This window comes from Meriones unguiculatus, chromosome 5 (assembly GCF_030254825.1).
Source record: "Meriones unguiculatus strain TT.TT164.6M chromosome 5, Bangor_MerUng_6.1, whole genome shotgun sequence".
NCBI lineage: Eukaryota > Metazoa > Chordata > Mammalia > Rodentia > Muridae > Meriones > Meriones unguiculatus.
Genome location: NC_083353.1, coordinates 109,986,906 through 110,012,127, shown reverse-complemented (window position 1 = coordinate 110,012,127; position 25,222 = coordinate 109,986,906). Strand labels below are relative to the sequence as shown.

Here is a 25,222-nt window from a genome sequence, read left to right as displayed (position 1 = left end):
CTTTTGAGTTTAGTGTTTTAATTTTTGTTCTGGTTCTACTTTCTATCTTACTTCCTAAAGTCCAAGTTGCTCCATATCTTGATTCTATTCCCAAAGGCTGTTTAGGGTGTTTCAGGTTAATAGGGACTGATCCACGTTTAGGTGCTTAGGTGCATATTCTGGGATATATCCCCGGCACTCTGTTCTTTTTAGGCTTGGGCGTCTTCACCTTTTTTGAAAGTGTTTTTCTGTTTTTCACCCTGGACAAAATCTTCCCAGTCAAGTGTGGTGGTGCACTCCTTTAATCCCAGCACTTGGGAGGCAGAGGCAGGTGGATCCCTGAGGTAGAGGCCACCCAGGTTTACAAAGTGAGTTCTAGGACAGCCAGGGCTACACAGAGAAATCCTGTCTTGAAACATAAAAATAAAAAACAACCTTCCATGCTCTATGAGATGGTGTGTAGCCTGTGTTGCTTCTGGTATGGAACCATGGCCTCCTTAGCTGCCTCAGGGATTCTTAGAACTACTCTTTTGTATTTTATGCTTAAGGAGGGAGGGAAGGATTCTAGGAGGTAGGAGCAGAGCTGATGGAGGCACTTGATTCTGAACTAGGCTTGACAACCAACAGGGAACAACAAGAAGTGTTGATATCTGTTCTGGAGAAGAAACCTTTCTTAGTTTTAGAATAGGGAAATAAAAAAAAAAAATATATATATATATATTTAAAACTATATCTGGGAGTAAACCTTAAAGAATTTAAATAGCACTCACCTTTAAAAATGTTTTTGTTATTTTAAATTATGTGTCTGCAGGTTTTTCTGTGTGGGGTCTGTACATGTGAGTGCAGGTGCCTTCAGAGTTCAGAGGTGCACCACCCCTACCCAGGCTGGAGTCACAGAGGGTTGGTTGTGAGCTGCCGGACATAGAACTGAGAACCAAAGTTAGGTCGTTTGCAAGAGGAGTTGGTGCTGTGTGTTTTGTTTTGTTTTTGTTTGTTTGTTTATTTTGTTTTGTTTTTAAAGATTTTTTAAAAAAATTATGTATATAGTATTCTGCCTGCAGGCCAGAAGAGGGCACCGGATTTCATTATAGATGGTTGTAAGCCACCATGTGGTTGCTGGGAATTGAACTCAGAGCCTTTGGAAGAACAGCCAGTGCTCTTAACCTCTGAGCCATCTCTCCAGCCTCCGAGTATGTGCTGTTAACCACTGACCTGTCTTGCCCCCCACTCTTCCTAATACATTTTTTCTCTCCTCTCCCCTTCTCTGTCTGCTTCTGCTTTCCTCTGGGAACATATATATATACCTTTTATAAGCCAATCACATTATGAATTTTATAATTTATAATGGTTTATTATCATGTTTACTTTAAAAATATTTATTTATTTATTTATTTTTTGAGACAGAGTTTCTCTGTGCAGCCATGGCTGTCCTGGACTCACTTTGTAGATCAAGCTGGCCTCGAACTCATAGAGGTCTGCCTTCCTCTGCCCCTCAAACACTGGGATTAAAAACGTGAGCCACCACCGCTTGGCAGGTTTACTTTTTAAATACTTATTTAGTTTTGTTTCATATTTATGAGTATTTTGCTTTACAAGTATGTATGTGTACCACACATGCACCTAGTGTCTGCAGAGGCCAGAAAAAAGTGCCAGAATTCCTGGAAACTAGTTACAGGTAGTTGTGGACAGTAGGAACCGAACGCGGTTCCCCTGCCAGAGCAGCAAGTGCTCGCCACCATTGAGCCTCCTCTCCAGCCCTGACTGTTGTGTGCTTTATTAGTTAATGTAATAACCTGAAAATTGTCTTTCTTTTTACAGTTTTTGTGTCCCTCATTCCCACATCATTTAAATACTTAATCTGTAGGGCGGAACTAAGTTGTAGTGTTGCTAAAAGAAACCCTTCAAATCTGTTAATTTATTCGTCTGTTTTTGGTTTCAAGGTCTCCCATTCTAGTACAAATGCATTTTCTTCAAGGCCAATAGACAAACTGTAGTAAAATTTGATTCTCTAGAACATTCTAAAATTAGGATATTTATTTTAAGTTTTTGGTAACCTGAAGGTTTACCTAAATTCTTATTCTCACTCTCTCTCTCTCTCTCTCTCCTCTCTCTTCCCCTCTCCCATACAAGGTCTCACCATATTTTTTTGTTGGCCTGAAACTTGCTTTGTTGAGCCTGCTGGAACTCAGAGAAATCAGCCTGTGGTGCTGGCATTATGCCTTTAATTCTAGTACTTGGGAGGCAGAGGCGAGCTGATCTTTGAGTTGGAGGCCAGCCTAGTCTACCTAAAGAGTTCCAGGCTAGCCAGGACTGCATAGAGAAACTGTCAAACAACAGAAACAAAATCAACAAACAAAAAGGAGTGTGCCACCATGCCCAGTTGCTACCTCCTTCTTTTTAATTTTTTTTTTTTGAGATTTAATATTTTATGTGTATGAGTGTTTTGCCTGCATGTATTCTTTCTTGTGCACCATATGTGTGAACTGATTGAGGAGGCTGGAAAAGGGATTTCCTTGGAATTAGAGTTGTGAATGGTTGTGAGTCACCATGTGGGTCCTGGGAATCCAACTCAGGTCCTCTAAAAGAGCAGTCAGTGCTCTTAAACACTGAACTGCATCTCCAGCCCTCCCTTCCTCCCTCCCTCCCTCCCTCCCTCCCTCCCTCCCTCCCTCCCTTCCTTCCTTCCTTCCTTCCTTCCTTTTCTTAATTTTTTTTTTTTTCTCAAGAGGGTTTCTCTATGTAGCCTTGGCTGTCCTGGAACTCACTCTGCAGATCAGGCTGGCTTTGAACCTGGATTCACCTGCCTCCTGAATGCTGGAATTAAAGGTGTGCCACCATGCTTGGTGCCTGACCTTCCCCTAGAAGGTCTAGAACTTTCAGTGTTTCACACTTTAAATTAAGGACTTAAATTTTTTTTTTTTTTTACTATTTTTGGTTTGTTTTTTGAGACAGGGTTTCTCTGTGTATCCTTGGCTATCTTGTTGTACTCGCTTTGTAGACCAGGCTAGCTTCAAATTTACAGAGATCCACTGACTGCCTCCCTGAGCACTGGGATTACAGCATGTGCCACTGTGCTCAGCTTAAATTAAGGTCTTGAGTTGATTCTTTTACAAGGTGAAAGATAGTGGTCCTAGTTTTGTTCTCCAGGTGGGTCCCACTTCTGCCAGCACCATTTGTTGAGTAAGCTGTCTTTTCCCCAATGTTTGTTTTTGTCTCCGCTGTCAAAAATTAGGTATGTAGTTTTGTCAGTTCATTGCTGAGTCTTCTGTTCCATTGGTCTACCTGTTTTGTTGTTTTGTTTTGTTTTGTTTTTGGCTTAGTTATTTATTACTTATACAGTGTTCTGCCTGCATGTACAGCTGCATGAGAGAAGAGGGCACCAGATCTCATTATAGATGGTTGTTAGCTACCATGTGGTTGCTGGGAATTGAACTCAGGACCTTTAGGAAGAACAGCCAGTGCTCTTAACCTCTGAGCCATCTCTCTAGCCCTACCTGTTTGTTTTTAATGCTGGTACCAGGCTGTTTTTATTGTTAGCTCTGTGGTATAGCTTGAGGTTCAGCATTGTTCTTACTCTTTAGTATTGCTTTGACTGTGGTTCCAGTGATTTCTTGGATTGTTTTTATCTAAACCTGTAAACATGACATTGGAATTTTGATGGGTATCACATTGAATCTATACATTTATTTACATATATATTTTTTGGTGATGTAGCTATTTTCACAGTACTCTGATGAAGGAGAGTGGAAGATCTTTTGTCATCTAGTATATTTTTGATTTCCATTTTTGATGTCATGAAGTTTTTTTTACAACAGATAGAGGACTTTTGTCTTTGGTTAGGTGTATTCATATATATATATTTTTTGGTGGCTTTGAATGAGTTATTTTACCTATTTTTTTTCCAGAATGTACATTATTGGTATATATCAGGGCCACTGTTTTTTTTTTTAATTATATTTATTTATTTATGTGGGTGCACACATGTATGTAGGAAGGTCAGAGGAGAACTTGTAAGAATTGACTTTATTTCTACCAAGTGTGTCCTATATATGAACTCTGGTCATTAGTCTTGGCAGCAGATGCCTTTACTTGCTGAGCCTGCCTGGGTTAAAAAAATTTTTTTTTAATGCTGATTTTTATTTTGCAAATTTACTGTGCATATTAATTAGGTCTAAGCATTTTTTACTATATCCTGTAGATCTTTTTTTAAAAATATATGTTTTATTTATTATGTATACAATGTTCTATCTGCATATACACTTGCACACCAGAAGAAGACACTGGATCTTATTATAGATGGTTGTGAGCCACCATGTGGTTGCTGGGAATTGAACTCAGGACCTCTGCAAGAGCAGGCAGTACTCTTAACCTCTGAGCCATCTCTCCAGCCCCTGTAGATCTTTTTTAAAAATTAGAAAAAATCAGGTCATCTACAAATAAAGATAGTTTGGTATTTTTTTTTACCTTTTCTATTTTTTATCCTTCTTATGTCTTTGTCTTGTTTAATTGTATGGCTAAGACTTTGAGCATTACATCAAATAAGAGAGGGCGAGTGGGCATCTTTTTCTCATTCTTGATTTTAGAGGAAATGCTCTCAGTTTGTCTCCATTTAATGTTGCCATAAGTTTGTTGTAAATGTCTTTATTATTTGGAAATATGCTCCATCTATTACCAGTGTCTTCAGGACTTTTATCAAGAAAGGCATTTTGAACTTTGTCAAATGTGGGTATAAGTTTTTAAGAATACTGTTCTTTTTAGTGATTGAATTTTCTGTTGCTTTTGTATATAATAATGTAGTTCAAGTGTTTTTCCGGCACTCATGTGTATAACTTTTCTCTTCTTAGGGTCAACTCACTATCCCTTAAAAATTCATTCTCCCAAGAAGAAGGGACAGAAAGGAAGACCACTTTGTAAGAAAGGCTTTGGTATCCCATGAACGAGCCAGCAGAACACCGATTGGGGTGCACCAGGACTCCAGAGCCAGATATAAGGCTCAGAAAAGGGCACCAGCTTGATGACACAAGGGGAGGTGATAATGACAACCACCAAGGAGATTTGGAGCCCATTTTAGAGACACCTGTTTGTTCTTCCTATTATGAAAATGTAAGTTAAATGATCAGAGGGTTTCAAGTGAAACAAACATTTATGGAGATGAGGGTGATAAAAGAATACATATGTGTAATATACAATGTGTGTGGTTTTCCAGAGGAGAGGTAGAGATGTTGATTTAGTAAAAATATGTTTTTAAATTTTATGTATGGGTATTTTGTCTGTGTATGTCTGTACCACATGTGTGTTTTGTGTATGCAGAAGTCTGAAGAGGGGCAGATTCCCAGGAACTGGGAGTTACATATGGTTGTGATTCACCATGAGGGTGCTGGGACTCGAACCCAGGTCCTCTACAAGAGCAGCAAGTGCTCTTAACTACTGAGCCATCTCTCCGGCCCCTAAGTGTTTTCTTTAAAAATTGCATTTGTTTTTCCAGGAATGCATGTGCTATGGTACATATGTAGAAATCAGAAGACCACTTTGGGGAGTTGGTTCTCTCCTACCTTGTAGATCCCAGGGGTTAAAGTTAGGCCTTCAGGAAAAAAAAAAAAAAAAAGTTAAAAAAAAAAATGGAAAAGGGGCCGGAGAGATGGCTCAGAGGTTAAGAGCACTGGCTGTTCTTCCAAAGGTCCTGAGTTCAATTCCCAGCAACCACATGGTGATTCACAACCATCTATAATGAGATCTGGTACCCTTTTCTGGCCTGCAGGCAGATACTGTATAAATAATAAATCTGAAAAACCCAAAAAGTTAGGTCTTCAGGCTTAGCAACAAGCGACTCCATTTGCATGTATGCCTGCATGGCAGAAGAGGACGTCAGATCCCATTATAGATGGTTGTTAGCCACCATGCAGGTGCTGGAAATTGAACTTAGGACCTCTGGAAGAACAGACAGTGCTCCTAACCATTGAGCCATCTCTCCATCCCCTAAATTATTTTTAAGTTAAAACCTTTTGGTTTGTGAGGCTGGGTCTCATGTACTATGTGCATGCATAGTACATGGATATACATATATTCATGTGCATGCATATACAAGATAGTATATGAAAACATTGTTTTTTTAATAACTTAAAGTATAAAGGTGTCAGATCCCTTGGAATGGGCATTACAGACAGTTGTGAGCTGCCATGTGGGTGCTGGGAATTGAACCCCAGTCCTTCGGAAGAGCAGGCAGTGCTCTTAACCACTGAGCCATCTCTCCAGCCCCTCTTTTTTTCTTTTTTGGAACGAAACCAAACAATAAAAACAGTTCATGCCGCAAGAAGCAGAATCAATGTGTAGGCACTGATCAAAGTTGGCTTTTTATAATATACTTAATACATTCTAAATAGAAAAAGTAATTTCCTACTTTGTGTTTGATTGATTTGGTTTGGTTTTAAGGTGCTGAGGGTCAGACCTGGGGCTTTGTATATGATAGGCAAGTGCTGTACCACTTAAATACACTCCAGCTCTCCCTATTGTTTAAATCACTTCTGTAAATCAGGAATGAGTCCTTCATATAGCTTGTTTCATAATAATTTAGGATGGTAGCAATTGGGGATACCAGTTTAAACAGTCATAGGTTATGTTGCATGGCTACTATTCTCAGATATTTCCACATAGATTTCATTCTCAGTTTTTCTTTGTTTTAGTCTAGCTGTCAAGAAGATGGCCCTTACTCCTCTTATCTGATTCTGGGCTTGAGCAGCTTATGGATCCTGAAGCATTCTTTAGCCTCTTCTGCTGTTACTGCCTTCTCCCTCTAGTGTTTGCTTTCTGAGATCACCAAAGCCATCTCTGTCCAGTACTGGCTCACACTGACTAAGTGAATAGATCATTGCGGGAAAGCAGCCACAGGGCAGCACACAACATGGTGTTATGGAAGATTATGTTATGGAGAATGTTACATACCGTTCCTCCAGCCTTTGGGAGGAGCTGGCAGGGTCACATGCTTCTGGCTTTCCACATCACTTCATACCCAAGTGGTTCCCAGGGCCATCTCCTTGTTCTTTCTTTTTTCCCAGCTCTTGACACTGACCTTTTCTGGCACCAGGTCCCCACTTCAGCCCTGTTCATTTTGGACAATGAAGGTGGGTGGTCACCCCATGGAGCCAGCCTTTGTCAATTAATGGAACTTGATATCCTCTGTTTCTTTGCTTATGGGTGAGTACAGGTCTGGTCTAGCCTGCCCTGTCCTCACCTGGATATGTTTCCTAGAGGATCACTCTTGGATTACAGACACCTTAGTAGGAGCTAGCATCCAGGATCTTTCATCTCAGACTGGAGAGGAAGGTGATGTAACCTTGGCTTGGGAAGGGTGTGACCACACTTTGGCAAGCTGCCTCCACTGGTTAACCTTATTCTCTTCTTCCATGGAAACTGTTCAGAAAGCAAAAGTTAGTTCTGCTTTCAGCTACAACTGAGATTAAGCACAGTTTCGTTGACTCCACTGAGCAGCTGACATCTGAAGGCTCCTGTGGAGTGAAGTTCTGAGGTGACAGGCCCAGGCTTAAAGTGGGTTCTTTGGCTGCAAATGGCCTTTACTAGCTACTTATCTTCCTATGCTTCAGGAAAAGGAGCTGAAGCCACCCTATAGGTGACTATTGAAGAAATGTATGTTCTTGTCCTCTCAGAATCAGATGACCCTAACCTGGCACTAGAGATAAAAACGAAGGGTGAATTTTTTTAAGTCATATTTTATTTATGCTTTTTTAAAAAATTAATTATTATTATTATATTTTGAGGCACGGTTTCTCTGTATAGCCTTGGCTGTCCTGGACTCACTTTGTAGACCAGGCTGGCCTCGAACTCACAGAGATCCGTCTCTTTCTGCCTCCCTGAGTGCTGGGATTACAAATGAGCCACTTTACCTGGCTTATTGGTTTATTTATGATTTATTTATTTATTTAATTTTATTTTTAAGCTAGGCTCTCACTCTGTAGCCCTAGCTGGCCTGGAAGTCACCATGTAGGCCAGACTGGCCTTGAATTCTACCTGTCTTCTGCCTCTCCAGTGCTGTGATTAAAGGTATGTGCCACTCTTGGTAGATGCTTATTTCTTATAAGTCAAAACCCAAAGAAGGTGAAAAGGAAGAGGCTTTTTCTGAAATAACAAAATTGAGAGGGACATAAACTTCCTTGTGTGAAGGAGAAAGAACTTTAGTAACTATGTCATTTCTTACAAATTTCAGTAAATTAGAATCTTGGAAGCTGAACGAGCTGCCACTAGGTAGTGATGGATGCAGTATATGAAGTAACCTGTGCCAAAGACAATGATCAGGATGGACATGGTGATGAGGGTATAGATGGTCATCTTCTTGACAGCGGTGTATGTCATTACGCAGTGAAAGGGGGTAGAACAGCTGTTGGTGCTGCAGTGAATGTTGCCTTGACTTACTATGGGCAAGTGTTTGAATGTGAGGACGCACAAAAACACAACCTGGATGCTGACCTGCAGGAGGAAGTGGAGGAGATACAAGTATAACAGCTTCTTTTCTTGGTGGAAGTTTACGAAGAATATATTTTTGATTGCCTCCATTTCCTCACTGTTCTCTGTCTCCTGCATGGACTTTACCTTTACCTTGGCGTGTTTATGTCTAATCTGAGCCATTAAGAATTCCATGAGAAAGAGGAAGGCTATAAAGATGAAGTAGAAATAGTACCACATTCCTGTGATAGGAATACTAAACAGTTGTTCAAAACACTCCACAAGACAGAGGTAGGTGATATTTCCATGGCACTTGAACTCTTCATGGATGTTGTTCCAGGGGAGCTGGACCACACATATCAATATGCTGTATATGTAGGAGAGGCCAAGCCATAGTATCCGCCCAATGTAGTAGCCAGATTTTTCTTTTGCCACTGTGTACAGCACAGGGAGCATCGCAATCGTCACTACTATCGTCATGTTCTCCTATTTCTCAGGGAAAGGCCAGATACTTGACAACACCTAGAAAAGAAAGCAAGGCAAGAAGTCAGGATCAGGAGCTGTGGAGATGGCTCAGTGGGTTAAAGTGCTTGCCATACAAACCGTAGGACCTGATTTTGAGTTCCCTCAACCCACATAAAACACTAACATAATGGGAGTGTCTGTGGTGCCAGCATTTCTGGGATATGCCAGGCAGAGACAGGTGATTCCATGGAAGTGTGCAGGTGAGGAAGCCTGGCCTAGTGGTAATATAACAGAAAGATGCTGTCTCAATGTAGAAGGTGAGGCCTTCCTGCATCTAAAGTTTTCTTCACCTGTGTACTGTCACATGCACACACGTGCCCAAATTCTCATTCGTATTCCTATTCCCCACTCTACCCCCTGTGCCCGCACACAACACTAGGGAAAAAGATCAGAAAGTGAGCGGTTGCTGAGTAACCTAAACCCGTCGAAGAAGCCTGTTTTAAGTTTCATATCTCTGAGCAGTTTTTCCTGGCTGTGCAGCCCCTAGACAAGCAACACTGCCTTCTACCATGTATGTTTCCTCCTCCCCTGGTTCAGTCTATGGCAGACTCCTCTGGTACAGCCCCTCCAAATTGAAATCTGAAGTGTAGATCTCATCTCTTCTTTTTAGATTATGAAGGGTTGCCTTCATGTTTACACAGCCCATATCATCCAGCATAGCGTATTTTGTTAATGTGGACATAATTATATTTGATAAATGAGGAACGGAAGAAACAAGTAACATTAGAAATTCTCACTGTATACGGCTATTTCTAGTCACCCAATAGTCTAGTGAGCATAATGCCCTCAGTTTATTCATCAGTACCTAAGGAAAACATGTCAGTGTATTCTCAGCCTTCGGACAAGTGCAGGCTTCATAAAAGAATCTCTGTAGACCTTTGCTAAGAAAATTCTAAGTAGTCCCTTGTCTGTGTTGTTAGGCAGTACATAGAGCACATGACTCCTCTTCCGTCTTCAACTCTTTAGGTGAAACTGCCACCCTGACTTCATAGTGATAGCACTGCCCACTCAGGGAGCCTCATGCTGGTGGGCTGCATGCGTTATCTCTACAGAAAGGTCAACTATTCTTCAGTCTTCTTGAAAAAAAAAAAAGTTTTTAACTTCTTGGGTAATTTTGTTTGTCTTCTTTTACACATGTATGTGTGGTGTGGGGTCTGCATGTATGTATTTGAGAGGGACCTCATGCTTGCCCGGTACGTATTCTACTGATGAGCTCTACACCTTTCCCCCAAGCATTCAAACACATGATTCTGTGGGGGCCAAACCTATTCAAACTGCCACAGCTGGCCTATAACTCTCTCTGTAGACCAGGCTGGCCTCGAACTCACAGAGACCTGCCTGCCTCCGCCTCCCAAGTGCTGGGACTAAAGGTGTGCACCCCTCTGACTTGCCAGCTTTACCTGTATTTTTAAAAATTACAGAATACCATTCATTTAATTTTAGCTTTGAAGTGGTTAATAAATAAATACCTTAGTTTTTAAAAGTTGTTGTAAGGTGTGCATGATATAAAATCCGGATTTAAATGATTTTAAGTGTGCATTTTTGTGGTAGTTAAGTGCATAACCACAAGCCTGATCCATCTCTAGAACTTCGTCATCTTCCTAAACTGAAACGCAACCTGTTAAACATTGTTTGACCTTTGCCATATCCCTTAGCCCCTGAGAATCACCATTTTGCTTTTTGTTAGTCAAATTTGACTACAGGTGGGTGAAATACTGGAGTATTCATCCTTCAGTGACTGCTAATCTCACTTAACATGAAATCTTCAGTGTGTGTCCATGCTGGACCAAATGTTAGAATTCACTTCAGAATTTCTTGCAGAGCTGGTGGGGTGGCTTGTGGGTAGAGTGCTTGTTGTATAATCCTGACCTTTAGTGAAAGGAGAGAACCAGTTTTATAGAGCTGACCCCTGCCCTCTACACATGACTGTGGCATAGTCTCATTCTCTTTCTCTCTCTCATACACACATACACACCAAAACCAAACCAAACCAAACCAAACAAACAACAACAAAAAAAGTCTGTTAGGCATAGTTACCCACCCATTCTTGTAATACCAGCACTGAGGAACTTGAGCCAGAGGGAGTGCAGCAAGTTTAAAGCCAGCCTGGGCTACACAGCAACAGGAGAGCTTGAGCCTACAGTGTGATAAGACTGCATTACAAAAAATTGAAAAAAGATTTCTCATAAATGTGCTGTGTGAACATTATCACTCCTTAAGCGTCAGGGGGCACTGGAGCAGTTCAAGCTCAGGCGGCAGGAGAGGTGGGCACCACACTAGTTGATGCCCTGCCAAACGGGCTGGATGATCAGGAAGGGCCAAAGCAGCGGAGGGGGACAAGGAGAAACTACGCTTTCATGGAGCATTTTCCTACAGACACAACAGTTTTGGACTCAGTCTTTAGAATGACCTCACAACCTGGGCTCAGCCATTACTGTTGGATAAGTTAGAAAACTGAGATCCAATTTCTGCTTAAAAGACTTACTTCTAAAGCAGCCGGTTAGCAGTTAGATTGTGCTGCTGCTGGGGCCACAGCTGAATCCCTTAGCCTCTCGGAGAAGCCTGTTTCTGTACTGGGAACTTCCCTATGCCTTCCAAACTGCTGCTCTGTCAACTGCCTTGGAATCTCTCAGGGAGCTGCCCTATTTGTTGTACCACCTGCCAGTCTTTCTGGGCTCCGCCAATCATTACATGTATAACAAGAGAAGGGAATACACACATAGACCATGGTTTATAAGGATGAATTTTGGTGGGGCTGGAGAGTTGGCTCAGTGGTTAAGAACACTTCTCTTGCAGAGAACCTGAACTCACTTCCCAGCATTCATATGGTGGCTTACAAATGGTTTGTAACTCCAGTCCCGGGGGAGGGGGGGGTTCAACACCTGATCTTGGCTGGCAGTAGGCATGCATAAGGTGCACATTCATACACACAGACAAACAATTATATATCTAAAATAATGACTTTTTTTATTTTTAAGGATAGATTAGGGCTAGGAGCCTATTCTGAAGATTGAGCCAGGGCCCTGGGCCATTCCTTTCTGAATCTGTCTCTTTGGTCTGAATCTGGGAGACCCTATCATCATATTCACCAGTGCTTTCAGCATCTGTATTAATTACCTTTCTGTTGTTTTGATAAAATACCATGACTAAAGCATCTTATAGAAGGAAGTTAGTTAATTTGTGCTTACAGTTCCATGACAGGAAGGCATGGCAGCAGGTAGTAGGCATGGTGGTATGAACAGGATGCTGAGAGTGTACATCCTTTATCCTAGGTAGAAGAGTGAATTGAAAGGCTTTAGCTCTCAGAGCTCATCCCTAGTGACATACTTTCTACATCAAGGCTGCAGCCCTTAAACCTCCCAAAATTCACCAGTGGGGAATCATATATTCATCTACTGGAGCCTATGGGCGGTGTTTCTCATTCATACCACAGCAGCACCTTTTTCATTCTTTTCAAGCATCCGTACTCTATGCATTCTCCTTATCTGATTTAAAACTGAGAGGTCAGAAATCACTAGCCAAGACCTCTGCTTCTTTCATTCCAGTTCTGTAAACCTACTTTGACCATTTCTATCATCTTTGCTGTTCATCGTAGTAGAAAGGTTATGTTTATCCTCTTAGAAAAGCTCCAGCCAGGTGTAGTGCCCCACACCTTTAATCCCAGTACTCAGGAGGAAGAGGTAGGGGCATCTCTGTTGTGAGTTTGAGGCCAGCTGGTCTACATAGTTCCAGGACAGCCAGAGCCATATAATGAGACCCTATCTCAAACAAAATAAAACGACAACAAAACCTCAGGGTTTGTAGGGAGAAAGAAAAGAAAAAGAAAAGCTGGTTTCCAGTGAGCTCAGTGCATTCCCAGGCCTTGTGCTTTATTAGTTCCTGTGAGCACCCACCTTCTGCCGTTCTCAGCTTGGAAGTAAGTCCTTCCTGCTGTAATTCCTATCTAGCTGTATTCTATTCTGCTGTGAAACTCCTTGAAAAAATTGACATCTGCACAAGGTGTTTCCATTTTGGCCACTGATGCATTTTCAACCCCTCACGGAGGTTGGAACTATTTGGTGGTGTGTGTGTGTGTGTGTGTGTGTGTGTGTGTGTGTGTGTGTTGGGTAGTATTTGGGTTTTGAAACAGGGTGTGGCCCAGGCTGGCCTGGGACTTGAAGAAATCTTGCCTCAGTCTCTTGTGTGCTGGAATTGTAGGCATGATCCATTGTACCTTCACCTTTATTTTTGTCTTGACTGAAATTTCAGAACTACATACTCAGAGTAATTCCATTAGATGAGGATCATGGCATATATGTTTTCCTTTCCTGATAATTTTAATTGTATGTTTTTTGTTTGTTTGGTGGTGTTCTCAGTGTTTGACAGGGTCTCATGCAGCCAGGTCGGTCTTGATAAGCTGTCTGCTGAGCCCCTAAATTGAGGTGCGGAAGTAGAAATTTTCTTCTTCCTCATCCTCTTCCTTTTTTTCAACCCAGGGTCTAGTTGTTCTGAGATTCATAATCATCCTACCTCAGCTTCTAGTTTCTCCTTGCCTTTATCACAAGGGGATGTTGAACTTTGTCAAAGGTGATTTAAAATTATCTGTGTAAGTGCTTGATGTGGGAGGGGTTGGGGCACATGTGCCAGGGTATACATGTGGGGGTCAGCATGCAACCTTTGGAGTTTGAGCTCTCCATCTACCATTATGTGGGTTTCAGGGATCAAGTTCAGGTCATCCAACTATGACTGGCCCGTGGAAGGAAAATCGAAAGGAAACCAATACAGCTATTTGAGGACTAGATTGTGAAGTGAGCATAGGGATGCTGTTATAGTAGGCTGTTGTTTATCTCTTAGAATTGAGAAATGTGTTTTTGACTTGTTTGTAGTTTTGTCTTATTTTGGCTTGGGTCTGGTTTTTTTGAGACAGGCTCTCACTATGTAGCCCTGGCTGACCTGAAACTCATAGAGATCAGCCTGCCTCCTCTGGGATGTGCACTATCATATCTGACTTCATTTTTAATACTAATAGGTTTACAGTGAACTTACTGCCCACTGTATTGTTGATGCTTGACTGGAGCTTGACTTTAAAACCTTTGCATTTGCAAAAGCATGTTGACTGGTCCTATCTTTGACTGTTACTGTCTTTGCAGAGCTCCGAGGAACTTGAGTGTAATGATGACAATTCCCAGGAAGATGAAGGGTTTATGGGCATGTCTCCTCTCCTACAAGCCCATCATGCAATGGAAAGAATGGAAGAATTCGTTTGTAAGGTAAGATTACAGTTTCTTGTGATTTTTCATGCTATCGATTCAGCCTTTCCCAAACAGCCATTGAAAAAAGATGGCAGGCCTTTGCTTATTGTGCTGCTTGAGGGAGAAATCCATGGCAAGAAGGGGACAAAGAATTCTCCTGACTTTAACTTTGTTCATCACACACGTAAAACATAGTGTTAAAAGTTGTTACATAACCAGAATGTCCAGTTGGGATGTAAATCTCTCCTGATAAAAGTTGGAAGAATAAATGTAGGTTAGGTAAGACAGGATGAAATAATTTGGAGTGATTGTGCTAGAGCTATTAAAAAAAAAACAACCCTCATATCCAGAGCTGCTCTGTTTAATGTGGACAGTGTTGTTGCTATTTCTGGAGATTCTACAGGTAATAAAGCTGCTGAGGTTGAAACTTCAAAAATTTCAGGTACATTTAGTATTTTTTGTGCAGCTAGTATCTTTTTTTTTTTTTCTCTTAAGTGGTTTTGTGATTCATTGTCTGAGTCCCTAACCTCCATTGTAGGATTTTTCTTTTTCAAATGGTAGCTAGAATTGAAGTTCCTTGTTGAAGAACAAAAGAGACCTGGTGGTCTTTTTAGTCAGATAAGCAACTGCTTATCTGTTAGCTTGTTTCATTGCTGTTATGAAATACCCTGACAAAAAGCAACCTAAGACAGAAAGATTTTATTTTAGCCATAGTTCTAAGTTATAGTTTATTATTACAAGAAAATCAACCTCACTTAGGTTCTCAGGACCTGGGCAGAAGGAAGCCAGATTCTTGGTCAGATTCCCACTCTGCAAGTTCTTGGTAGAATCCTTGCTCCCCTCTGAGAGCTCACAAACCAAGCCTCTGCTATTTGTATTTCTCTCCGCGTTCTTTCCAGTCACAAGGACAACTTACGAAGTTTTGTGTACAGCATTCAGTGGATTTTCTAGCTTGTGATTCTAAACTCTTCCACATTCCAGTAAAAACATACAAAAACTAACTCAAAGGGAGCAAGAATTGTTTTGTCAGGTTCATTGCAGTGATCCTGCTTCTGGTACTAGTTTTTGTTCTTCCATTTCTTTTGCTGTGATGAAATACGCTGACAAAACAATTTAGGAGAGAAAGGGTTTTATTTTAGCTCACAATTCCAGATTAGAGTTCATCATTAATTGGGGAGCCGTGGCATCTGGCACTTGAAACACACCCATGGTCAAGAAAGAGAGAATGAATTCATGCATGCCTGGGCTCAGCTTGCATTTTCTACTCTTATCAGTTCAGGACCCAACCCAAGGGAATGGTACCTCCTACAATTTTGGGACATGCCTTTTCAATTAATGTAATCAAGTTATGTAATCAACTTGGTTAATAAAATCAAGACAGTCCTCCACAAACATTCACAGGCCAAGCTGATCTAGTTAACCTCTCAATAAGAGTCTCTTGGTGATTCTAGCAAAACTAACCATCACAACTAGGTATGCAAGTCATTGTAAGTCTTCCTCCCTCTCCTACCCTTGTGTTCATATATGTGTGTACATACAGGTATAAGTTCTTTTCTATATCTTGAGAGGGAAGTGGCTAGTGTTAAAAAAATATTGTTGTCTCCTTTCCCTCTCATGGTAGTTTTATTATATCTAATTCCAGCTTTTTGATAGTCTGAGACAGGAGGATCACTTTATTTAGCCCATCAATTCACAGCCATCTTAAGCAGTGTAGTGAGACCCTGTTTGAGGAAAATAAAATTTTAAGAGAAGAATGAAATATTTAGAAAAGTCGGTTGTCATCTGCACAGCTATCCTTGGGTCTTGCACTGTGCCCTTTGAAGGCCCTAGGCACCTGCAGAACGTTCAGTCCACAGAAGGTCTTGGAAGCAGCCTTCCATAGCTACATGGGACTACTGAAGTGCCAGCAGGAAACACTCAAGATGAGAGTCATCTTGGTTTATTTTATTTTACTTTACTTTAGAATGTCTATAGAATGACCAGGTTAGGCTCAGTGAGCATAGACCCTGAATTTTGAACTGGAGTGTAAAAGAGATAAAAGGGGGTGAGGGAAGGGATAAGACGGATTTAATAGATAGGAGGGTTGCATCTCTTCTGAAATTGGAACTTTCCTTGGGAGAATAGAAGTGTCACAGTGAGGAACACTTTATAGTTTCCAGTAAGGAAATAAGAGGTCAGAGAACAGGAGGTTGTGGAGTGAAAGAAAGGGGCACAGTAGTGGACAAGTGACAATCTTTCTGTGTAATGGGGAGGAGAGCCCAGTTTATGTGGCTTAGCTGGTTGCTTTGTGCCAAGACTCCCCCAAGGGATAGTGGGGAGAAGTCTTTCAAGTCTTAATAATTTGTAGTTGGATTTAGCTTTTTTAAAAAAATTCTTTATTAATTACACTTTATTTACTTTGTATCCCCCTTGTGGTTCCTTCCCTCCTCCCATCCCAATCCCTCCCTTCCTCCACCCTCTGCATGCATGCCCCTCCCCAAGTCCACTGATAGGGGAGGACTTCTTTTCCTTCCTTCTGATCCTAGTCAATTAGGTCTCATCAGGAGTGGCTGCATTGTCTTCTTTTGTGGCCTGGTAAGGCTGCTTCCCCCTCAGGGGGAGGTAATTAAAGAGCAGGCCAATCAGTTCATGTCAGAGACAGTCCCTGTTCCTATTACAATGGAACCCACTTGGATACTGAACTGCCATGGGCTACATCTGTGCAGGGGTCTTAGGTTATCTCCATGCATAGTCCTTGGTTGGAATAGCAATCTCAGGAAAGACCCCTGTGCTCAGATTTTTTGGTTCTGTTGCTCTCCTTGTGGAGTTCCTGTCCTCTTCAGATCTTACTGTTTCCCACTTCTTTCCTAAGATTCCCTGCACTCTGCCCAAAGGTTGCCCATAAGTCTCAGCATCTGCATTGACAGTTGCAGGGCAGGGATTTAGCTTTATAGTGTATTAGATGGAAGCACAGCGGGACACAGTAGCGGAAACTTCTTTACTGCTGGATTCTGGGTGAAGTTGATCATCAAGGTGTGAGGTGTGGGCTGAGACAGTAGAGTTAAAATAAATAGGGTACAGCGAACAGACTTTCTTAGGAGGCAGTATAAAGGTCCTGATCTTTCTTTCCTCAGTAGGTTGGGTGGGGTGCAGTTCTGATTGTGCAGAGGCGATTATTTTGCCAGGGAGGTTTAAAAAAAAAAGGTGCATCCAACCCAGGGGGAATGCTAGCAACGTAGACTATGAGATCTGTATGCCAATTATTTGAACCTTAGAATTCATTAGGTTTTCACTGTTATCCTCATTTTATAGGTAAGAAACTAAGTAAGCCTTGGAGATTTTTTAAAATGATTAAACTCATACTAGTTAATAGCAGAGACCCTAAATTTTTTATATTTATGGTTGTGAGCCCAGCCTTTAATGGCTAAGCCATCTCTTCAGCCCAACCCAAATTTCTTAAACTCTGTGACTTTTTCATTTAACACCGGAGTTTTCTTGTAGCAGAAAGAAGAGGGGAGACCTTTTAGAAAAACATATGAAACTGATTCTAAATTTTTTGTATGAACATGAACATTAAAATGACCATGTTTAATGACTGATGTTTCTTAGGTAACGTCTTGTTTTGATGATGAAGGTCTGTGTAGCTGGGGCATTGAATTCTTCATTCTTTTAGCTGGAACAACAACAAAAGGCTTTTAGGACATAATTTGTATGTTTGTTTATGCTTTCTTAATTCCTAACAAAGCCTACCACTTAGAAATACATTTTTGTCATTTTTTTTAAACAATATAAGATGTTATGGTAAAAGTTGTTTGGGAACAGTGTTGCTAAATGACAACTGACGTCCGAATATGTGTAATAACAATGGATTTTTTTTTTTTTCAATGGATTATAGGTCTGGGAAGGGCGATGGCGAGTGATCCCTCATGATGTGCTACCAGATTGGCTTAAGGATAATGATTTCCTTCTCCACGGACACCGGCCTCCCATGCCTTCTTTCCGGGCCTGTTTTAAGAGTATTTTCAGAATACACACGGAGACGGGCAACATTTGGACACATCTCCTAGGTATGTAATGTCAGTGGTCAGTGGTATAATGAAATTAGTGATTTACTTTAGTTTCTTTGATTTTCATATATATTGGGAGTGAGGACTTGAAAAATATGATTGAGTTTACCTCCCTCCCTTCAGAGTTTCAGTGATGATTTCTCATTTTTTCACTCTTTAATAATCCTAACTTGTCCTGTGACTTTATTACAACCAACTTACCTTTTTCTCTCCCAGAGTTTTGATTTGAGATAGGGTCTTACTATGTATCTCAGGCTAGTCTGGACCTCAGTTCCTTTTCAGCAGTTCCTGCAGTTGGTGGTGTGCACCTCATGCCTGTCTTCTTCCTAAATCTTTGGATGGTGGCCTCAAAGGAGAGGCGAGAATTGCTGTATAAAGTATACGGTATTTTAATAAGCAATGAGAGGAATATGTATTAAAAAGTAAGCAGATTTTTTTTCAGTCTTACTTAGGTTATTTACAGTTAAATTTCAGTTGCTATGAATAGAATATGAAATAGATATTTTTCAACTATGATTTTTTTTCATTAAAGAATACAGTGGGAGAAAGGATAATCTTTTCAGTAGAAGGAGCAGTATAGCTGAGGTAGCCATATACAGAAGACCGAAGTAGGGTGAGACATGGTAGCATATGTGTGTGATCCCAGGCACCTGGGAAGTGAGACGTGATTGTCAGTGTCAGGTCAGCCTGTGCTGTGTAGTGAGATTCTGTCTCAGCCGCAAAAAAGCAGAAACACAGATGTTAAGTCTCGGTGACCCAAATTAGGTAACAGTTTCTTAGAATTGATACCTAAAGTGTGTGCATCCAAAGAAAGAACAAATTGGATTTGTCAAAATTTAAAAAGTATATGTGACAGAATATTGTCAAGAAAGCTAAAAAGATAACCCACAGAGCGAGAGAATATTTACAGGTCATATTATACCTAGTCTACCATAGGACTCTTATAAGCCAATATAAACAGCCCACCCTTTTGTGGGGGTGCGGTAAAACTTCTCTGTAGATATTTCTGTTATGTATATAGATAGATGGCAAACATGTACTTGGAAAAGGTGTATTTTTATCAGTCATTTAGGAAATATAAGATAGGTAGAAAGATAAATACAACGAGATACCATTTTATTCCCTCCAGGATTGCTATGATCAAGAAAATGGAAAGTAAATCTCAATCAGGAATATGGAGAAATGTTGCTAGTGTTGCTGGTAGAAATGAAAAGTGGGCCAGTACCTGTGAAAACAGTGTAGTAGGAAGTTTGTCAGAAAGTTAACAGTCACTGGGTGTTTTACTTCTGTTGAGTATTCAATAAGATGTGCATGGATGGTTTAGCAGCATTATTTATGTAAACAACCAGCTGCTGAATAGATGAACTCAGTATGTGTGGCATACCCTGATGGAAGTAGACATTGTTTGGGGGTATTTTTTTTCTTCATTTTTTTAAATTAAATTTTTATTTTTTTTACATTAATTATATTTTGTTTGCTTTGTATCCCAGCTCCTCATTCCCTCCCCTATCCCACCCTCCCTCCCTCATCTCCTCCCATGTCCCTCTCCAAGTCCACTGTTAGGGAAGGTCCTCCTTCCCTTCCATCTGATTCTAGCCTATCAGGTCTCATTAGGACTGTCTGCATTGTCTTCCTCTGTGGCCTGGCGCTCCCCCTCAGGGGGCGGTGGTCAAAGAGCCAGCCACTGAGTTCATGTCAGAGACAATCTCTGAAGTCAGATAATTTTTTAATTTAAATTACCTGATTAGAATGAATTAAAATGTTAAAGTAGAATCACTTACCAGCTTCTGCCTATACATCCCTTAGCCCTTTGCTAAGCAACAAGAACATGGTATCTTACTGTGGAGACAAGTTTAAGAACTGAGTATCAGCCAGGCCTAGTGGCACAGCTCTAAGGGAGGTTGAGGCAGGAGGATCATAAATTCAAGGTCTGCTTAGGTTAGAATGTGTTTGGGCAGTTCAGTGAAAGTATCTGGAAAAGTGGGAAAAATTGGCCTGGTAAAATGGTGCATGCACTTTTCTCTTAGTTAATTAAAAAACAAAACAAAAAGGGGCTAGAAAAATGCCTCTGTGATTAAGAGCACTTACTGTTCTTGCAGAGGACTCAAGTTGGATTCCCAACACTCAGATGGCAGCTGATAAACCATCTGTGACTCCAACAAGACAATTCAGTGTCTTTTCTGGCCTCTGTGGGCACCACACACATGTTGCACAGACATACGTGTAGGTAAAATGCTCATACACATAACAATAGAGAAATCATTTTAAAATACAGCAAGGAGGACTGCTCAGCGGTGAGTGCTTGCCTAGCATGTTATGAGGGCTTGAGTTCAATCTTTAGCACAAAAACAAACGTCCACAAAACTAAAAAACAAAAACCAGACAACAAAAACTAGATATGAGCCTGTTGTGCTGGCAAGATAACTTTAATCCCAGCCCTCAGGAGACAGAAGCAGGCAGGTGTCTTGAGTTTGGTCTATGCAGTGAGCTGCATGCCAGCCAGGACTACATAGTAGTGAGGCCCATTCTCAAACAAGGCAAATGGTTAGTGTGGAGTTTCTCACACTAGTGTGCTGGGTCAGCTAGTGAGGACCAGAGACCGCGCAGGATTCTTCAGCTTCTGTAAACAGATGGAGAGTAGAGCTCTGAAAGCACCTACAGCATGTGTGTCAACACTGTACAAGTCTCTGCTAAAATCCAAGAGGCAGTTGTACTCTTTGGCTTCCTTTTGGAGTGGTCCTTAGATGAATGAAAAATTACTTTTTCCTCCTCCTCCTCATCTTCTTTTTTTCTTTCTAAGACAGGGTCTTATATATCCCAGGCTACTTTAGATTCATTCCTGGCCTTAAACTTGTAATCCTCCTGCTTCTTCCTCCCAAATGCTGAGATTAAGGTATGTGCCACCATCCCTGGTTTATGTGGTTCTTAAAGGTAGAACCCAGAGCTTTGCGTGTGCTGGCAAGTACTCATTACATCCTCAATTACTGTATATGACCCCAGCTAAAATCTTGGATAAACATTGTTGTTTTTAAGTTTTTTTTCTCACAGAATTTATGGTTTTGGTATCATTGCTACTAGGAAAAACTGAAAACACAGTGAGTGCACAACACCATTCTGTCAGAGTGCATTTTATCCTTTCCTTGTATTCTTTTCCTAGGTTGTGTATTCTTCCTGTGCCTGGGGATCTTTTATATGTTTCGCCCAAATATATCCTTTGTGGCCCCTCTGCAAGAGAAAGTAGTCTTTGGGTTGTTCTTCTTGGGAGCCATTCTCTGCCTTTCATTTTCATGGCTCTTCCACACAGTCTACTGCCACTCAGAAGGGGTCTCCCGACTCTTCTCTAAGTAAGTATTTCTGTTTTCCTGTTAGGAGCTGTGCTTTAGGGTTAGTGGGACAGGAACAACCGCCAGAGCCAGCAGGATTCCCATGCTACTGCATGGGAGCGTCTTCCTTTAATTGATGCAGACAGCCCAGTTTGCTTCTTAGTTGTTACTGATGTCATAAGTCATGGGGGATTAATTGGAGCCTATAATGGATGATAATTTTTAGCATTAAATGGAGTTCTTTTAAATTTCAATCCTAGATTGGATTACTCTGGTATTGCTCTTCTGATCATGGGAAGTTTTGTTCCTTGGCTTTATTATTCTTTCTACTGTAACCCACAACCTTGCTTCATCTACCTGATTGTCATCTGTGTGCTGGGCATTGCAGCCATTATCGTCTCCCAGTGGGACATGTTTGCCACCCCTCAGTACCGGGGGGTCAGAGCAGGTGAGTGCATGTGAACGTGCGGTTAATCACCTGTCACGTAAGGCGTGCCATTGCACATGGGCTGTGGTTTCAGTGCGGAGAGGCAGTGACCACTGAGCTTGTCGTTCGCCCGGAGGTCAGTTGTGGGACTGCACAGGGCTGAGGGGCAGTGGTAAGAGGAGGGCACACATATATTTTGGCCACATATATATTTTGTTTATTTGAGGAAATAACGCAATATAGTAACTTCTGTATTCTTTCAGCTTAATGTATTTTGTGTCATATTTAGTATTTTAGATTTTAATTTAAATTGCTTTGATAAATAAGGTCTGAGTTCATGCTAATTATGCTCCAATAACCTTTGATATTTGGGTAATGCCTTCTGAGTGTCCTGTGACATTGTTGCATTTGCAGAACCAGAAGTTTGAAAAACACGGCCTTTAATTTTGAAAGCAGTAGCCTGTACTGAGTGATTCTGACAAAATCTTTATAAATTCTGTGTCTGCAGTTGTGTCTTCTGCTTTCTGTCCCCAAAATAATGCCTCCCAAGCAATATTACAACCCGTATTTCTTCTTGTTATAAAAATCAAGCCCTGATTCATATGCATGTACTTAGAATGCTAGAAACAGAACTAACCTCATGTTGGTGACACTGTAGCATTCTGCTGTCTTCCTTTTTGAGGTGTCCACATGAGCAAATAAACAATGGCCAACACGGGCTCTGTGGTTGTTCACTAGGTCAATGGTGTTAAACCTATTTGAGTACATGAGCTAAGACCATCTTTGCTGAGCGGTGCTGAGCATTCTACTATTTATAAACAGTAGAAGGTTAAGTCCTGAGGCTTTGACTCTCAGAGGGAAAAGCACTTTCAGCAGCCTCTGTTCGCATTCAGAGGAAAGGAACAGAGTATATAGCTGTGCTTTGGAGGATAGTAGAGGGGTGAATTAGTTTTTATTTGGGTCTTTTTAGTCCCCAACTTTCATGTAGTTAAGTGTGCCATTTTCTCTTCTCATTTAGCTGCACATGTTTTCTGAGTGTGTGTCCTGTGTGTGTTCATATATGTGTTGTGGCATGCCAGAAGCTTACTGGCGATGCTGGTCCAGCTCTAGAGTCTTTGGGGAAAGCTCACCAGATGACAGTCTGTTGTACTCTGCCTGTGAAAGGGTTACATTCAGGGAAGTGTAAACCAGTGCCCCGTGCCTTTCCTTCCTAACATTGCTCTTGGCAATGTGGTTCTTTCTGACCAACCCTCAGGCTGCCTTATCATGAGACTTCTATCTGTAAGTAGAACATAGCTAGCTGTGTTGTCTTGTGTGATGAATGGTGTCTCAAAGTTTGAAGGACTTTCTTTAAAACAAGAATGACCTTTCTTTGAAATTTCAAGTTGATCAAAGTAAATAAAACTTTGTTGTAATATTGACTTCTTTTTCTGTGTTCTCTTTTTCTTCTGTTCTTCTGATGTCTTAGGAGTGTTTGTGGGCTTAGGCCTGAGTGGAATCATCCCTACTTTGCACTATGTCATCTCAGAAGGTTTCCTGAAGGCTGCCACCATAGGGCAGATAGGCTGGCTAATGCTCATGGCTAGCCTCTATATCACAGGAGCTGCCCTCTATGCGGCCCGCATTCCTGAACGCTTCTTTCCTGGCAAATGTGACATCTGGGTAAGTGTGGTCAGTGGTGATAAGGTATGTTCCTGGTAGCGGGTCAGTGGCACACTGGGAGTGATGTAATCAAAAGTTTGAAAGGTAAGAGGTTTGTGTTCCAGTCATGGTTCTGGCCCTTGTTGTCTGGTTTCTGTGGACAGTTGAGCATGGGGATAATTATAGTGACGGAGCACTTGGTGTCTGACAGTGGTGAGTGCTGTGTCAGTCCCACAAGGCTGGTCCTAGCTTTTAACTTCACAGTTTTAACTTCACAGATTAGGGAGCTAAGGCTTAGGAAGGCTCAACAGCTTGTCCAACAAGTGGGCATTAAGTGGTAAACACAGAAATGGAATCAAGTGGGCTTAGTGTTGTGTGTGCTCTTTTTGCTGTACTGTAGTACACAGAGACTACTGGCTGTTAGGTCGTTTTATGTTGTCTGTCCTGACTCTCACTATGAAAGAAGGACAATCTTCTACCGAGGTCATTTTTTTTTTTTTTTAAGAAGAGAAGGATGAGACCAGGTGTAGTTGTGTACACCCTTGATCCCCGCACTCTGGAGGCAGAGGCATGCAAATCCTTGAGTTTGAGGCCAGTGTGTCTACAGAGCTAGTTGAGGACAGCCAGGCCTACACAGAGAAACCCTGTCTTGAAAAACAAACAACAAAAAAATACCAAGGTGTGTGTGTGTGTGTGTGTGTGTGTGTGTGTGTGTATGTGTGTATGTATGTGTTATTGATTATTTTAGTTATTATTATTGTATGTTTGAAGTATGTGTGTTAGAATGAGCATGCCATGTAGAGGTCGGAGGACACCTTTCAGGAGTAGGCTGTCTTCTGCTACAGTGGTTCCAGGGACTGAACTCAGGTTGCCAGGCCTGTGCAAGAAGTGCTTTTACCTGTTAAATCATCTTGCTAGCTGGTTCTTCTAGGTACCCAAACCCAGTGGTATTGATAGGAGGCCAAGTCTCTATATGTCTGGTGGAGGAAGGGAAGGAAAGGGAGATATCTAGATTGTGGCTAATATTGAGAGATGAAGGAAGAGAAGGGAAGGAAAGAACATAAAGATAGACATTTTATTTTTTTGAGACAATTTTTCTGTGTAGCCTTAGCTGTCCTGGCTTTATAGACCAGCCTAGCCTCGAACTCACATCAGTCTGCCTCCCTCTGCTTCCCTGAGTGCTGGGATTAAAAGTGTGCCACCATGCCCAGCTAAAGATAGACATTTCTAACCAAAGAGGATCCGAAACATTTCAACAGTATAATGCATTTGGAATGATCTTAAAGTGAACTCTGACTTGTAGGGTTCTGTTTCTCATCATTGCCCATAGTTGTATGCTGAGTTGGCCACCCATGTTCTTAAGGCTAGTTAGCTGTCTGTAAATGGAGGTGATCCTGAACTCCATCTTCTTAACTTCAGGTTAGCCAATTTACCTTTCTTCTTTATACTTCTAAAATCAGTGTCTTGGTAAATATCACTGTGCATTTCATTTTGAAACCATGAGAGAATGTTGTAACTTCTTAAATGTATCAGGGAATCATACCCTGCTGCTGGTGTCAGGGGTCCTTGGGGATTTGGCGGCCTAACTGCAAGGCC

General features: G+C 41.3%; 1 protein-coding gene across 8 annotated transcripts in view; it reads left to right on the top strand.

Moving 5' to 3' along the window:
- Adipor2 (adiponectin receptor 2) overlaps positions 1-25,222 on the top strand; it is a 45,190-nt gene that overhangs the window by 16,940 nt on the left and 3,028 nt on the right. For 7 of the 8 annotated variants that reach the window (XM_060384039.1, XM_060384044.1, XM_060384041.1 and 4 more), the window contains 6 exons: positions 4,824-5,082; positions 14,088-14,207; positions 18,064-18,235; positions 21,393-21,579; positions 21,819-22,006; positions 23,454-23,647. In XM_060384039.1, coding sequence (XP_060240022.1) covers positions 4,912-5,082; positions 14,088-14,207; positions 18,064-18,235; positions 21,393-21,579; positions 21,819-22,006; positions 23,454-23,647 — 1,032 coding nt within the window. In that variant the 5' untranslated portion in view covers positions 4,824-4,911. Of the gene's footprint in view, positions 1-4,823; positions 5,083-14,087; positions 14,208-18,063; positions 18,236-21,392; positions 21,580-21,818; positions 22,007-23,453; positions 23,648-24,956; positions 25,046-25,222 lie in introns of all 8 variants that reach the window. The other variant, XM_060384045.1, reaches the window with a different exon arrangement.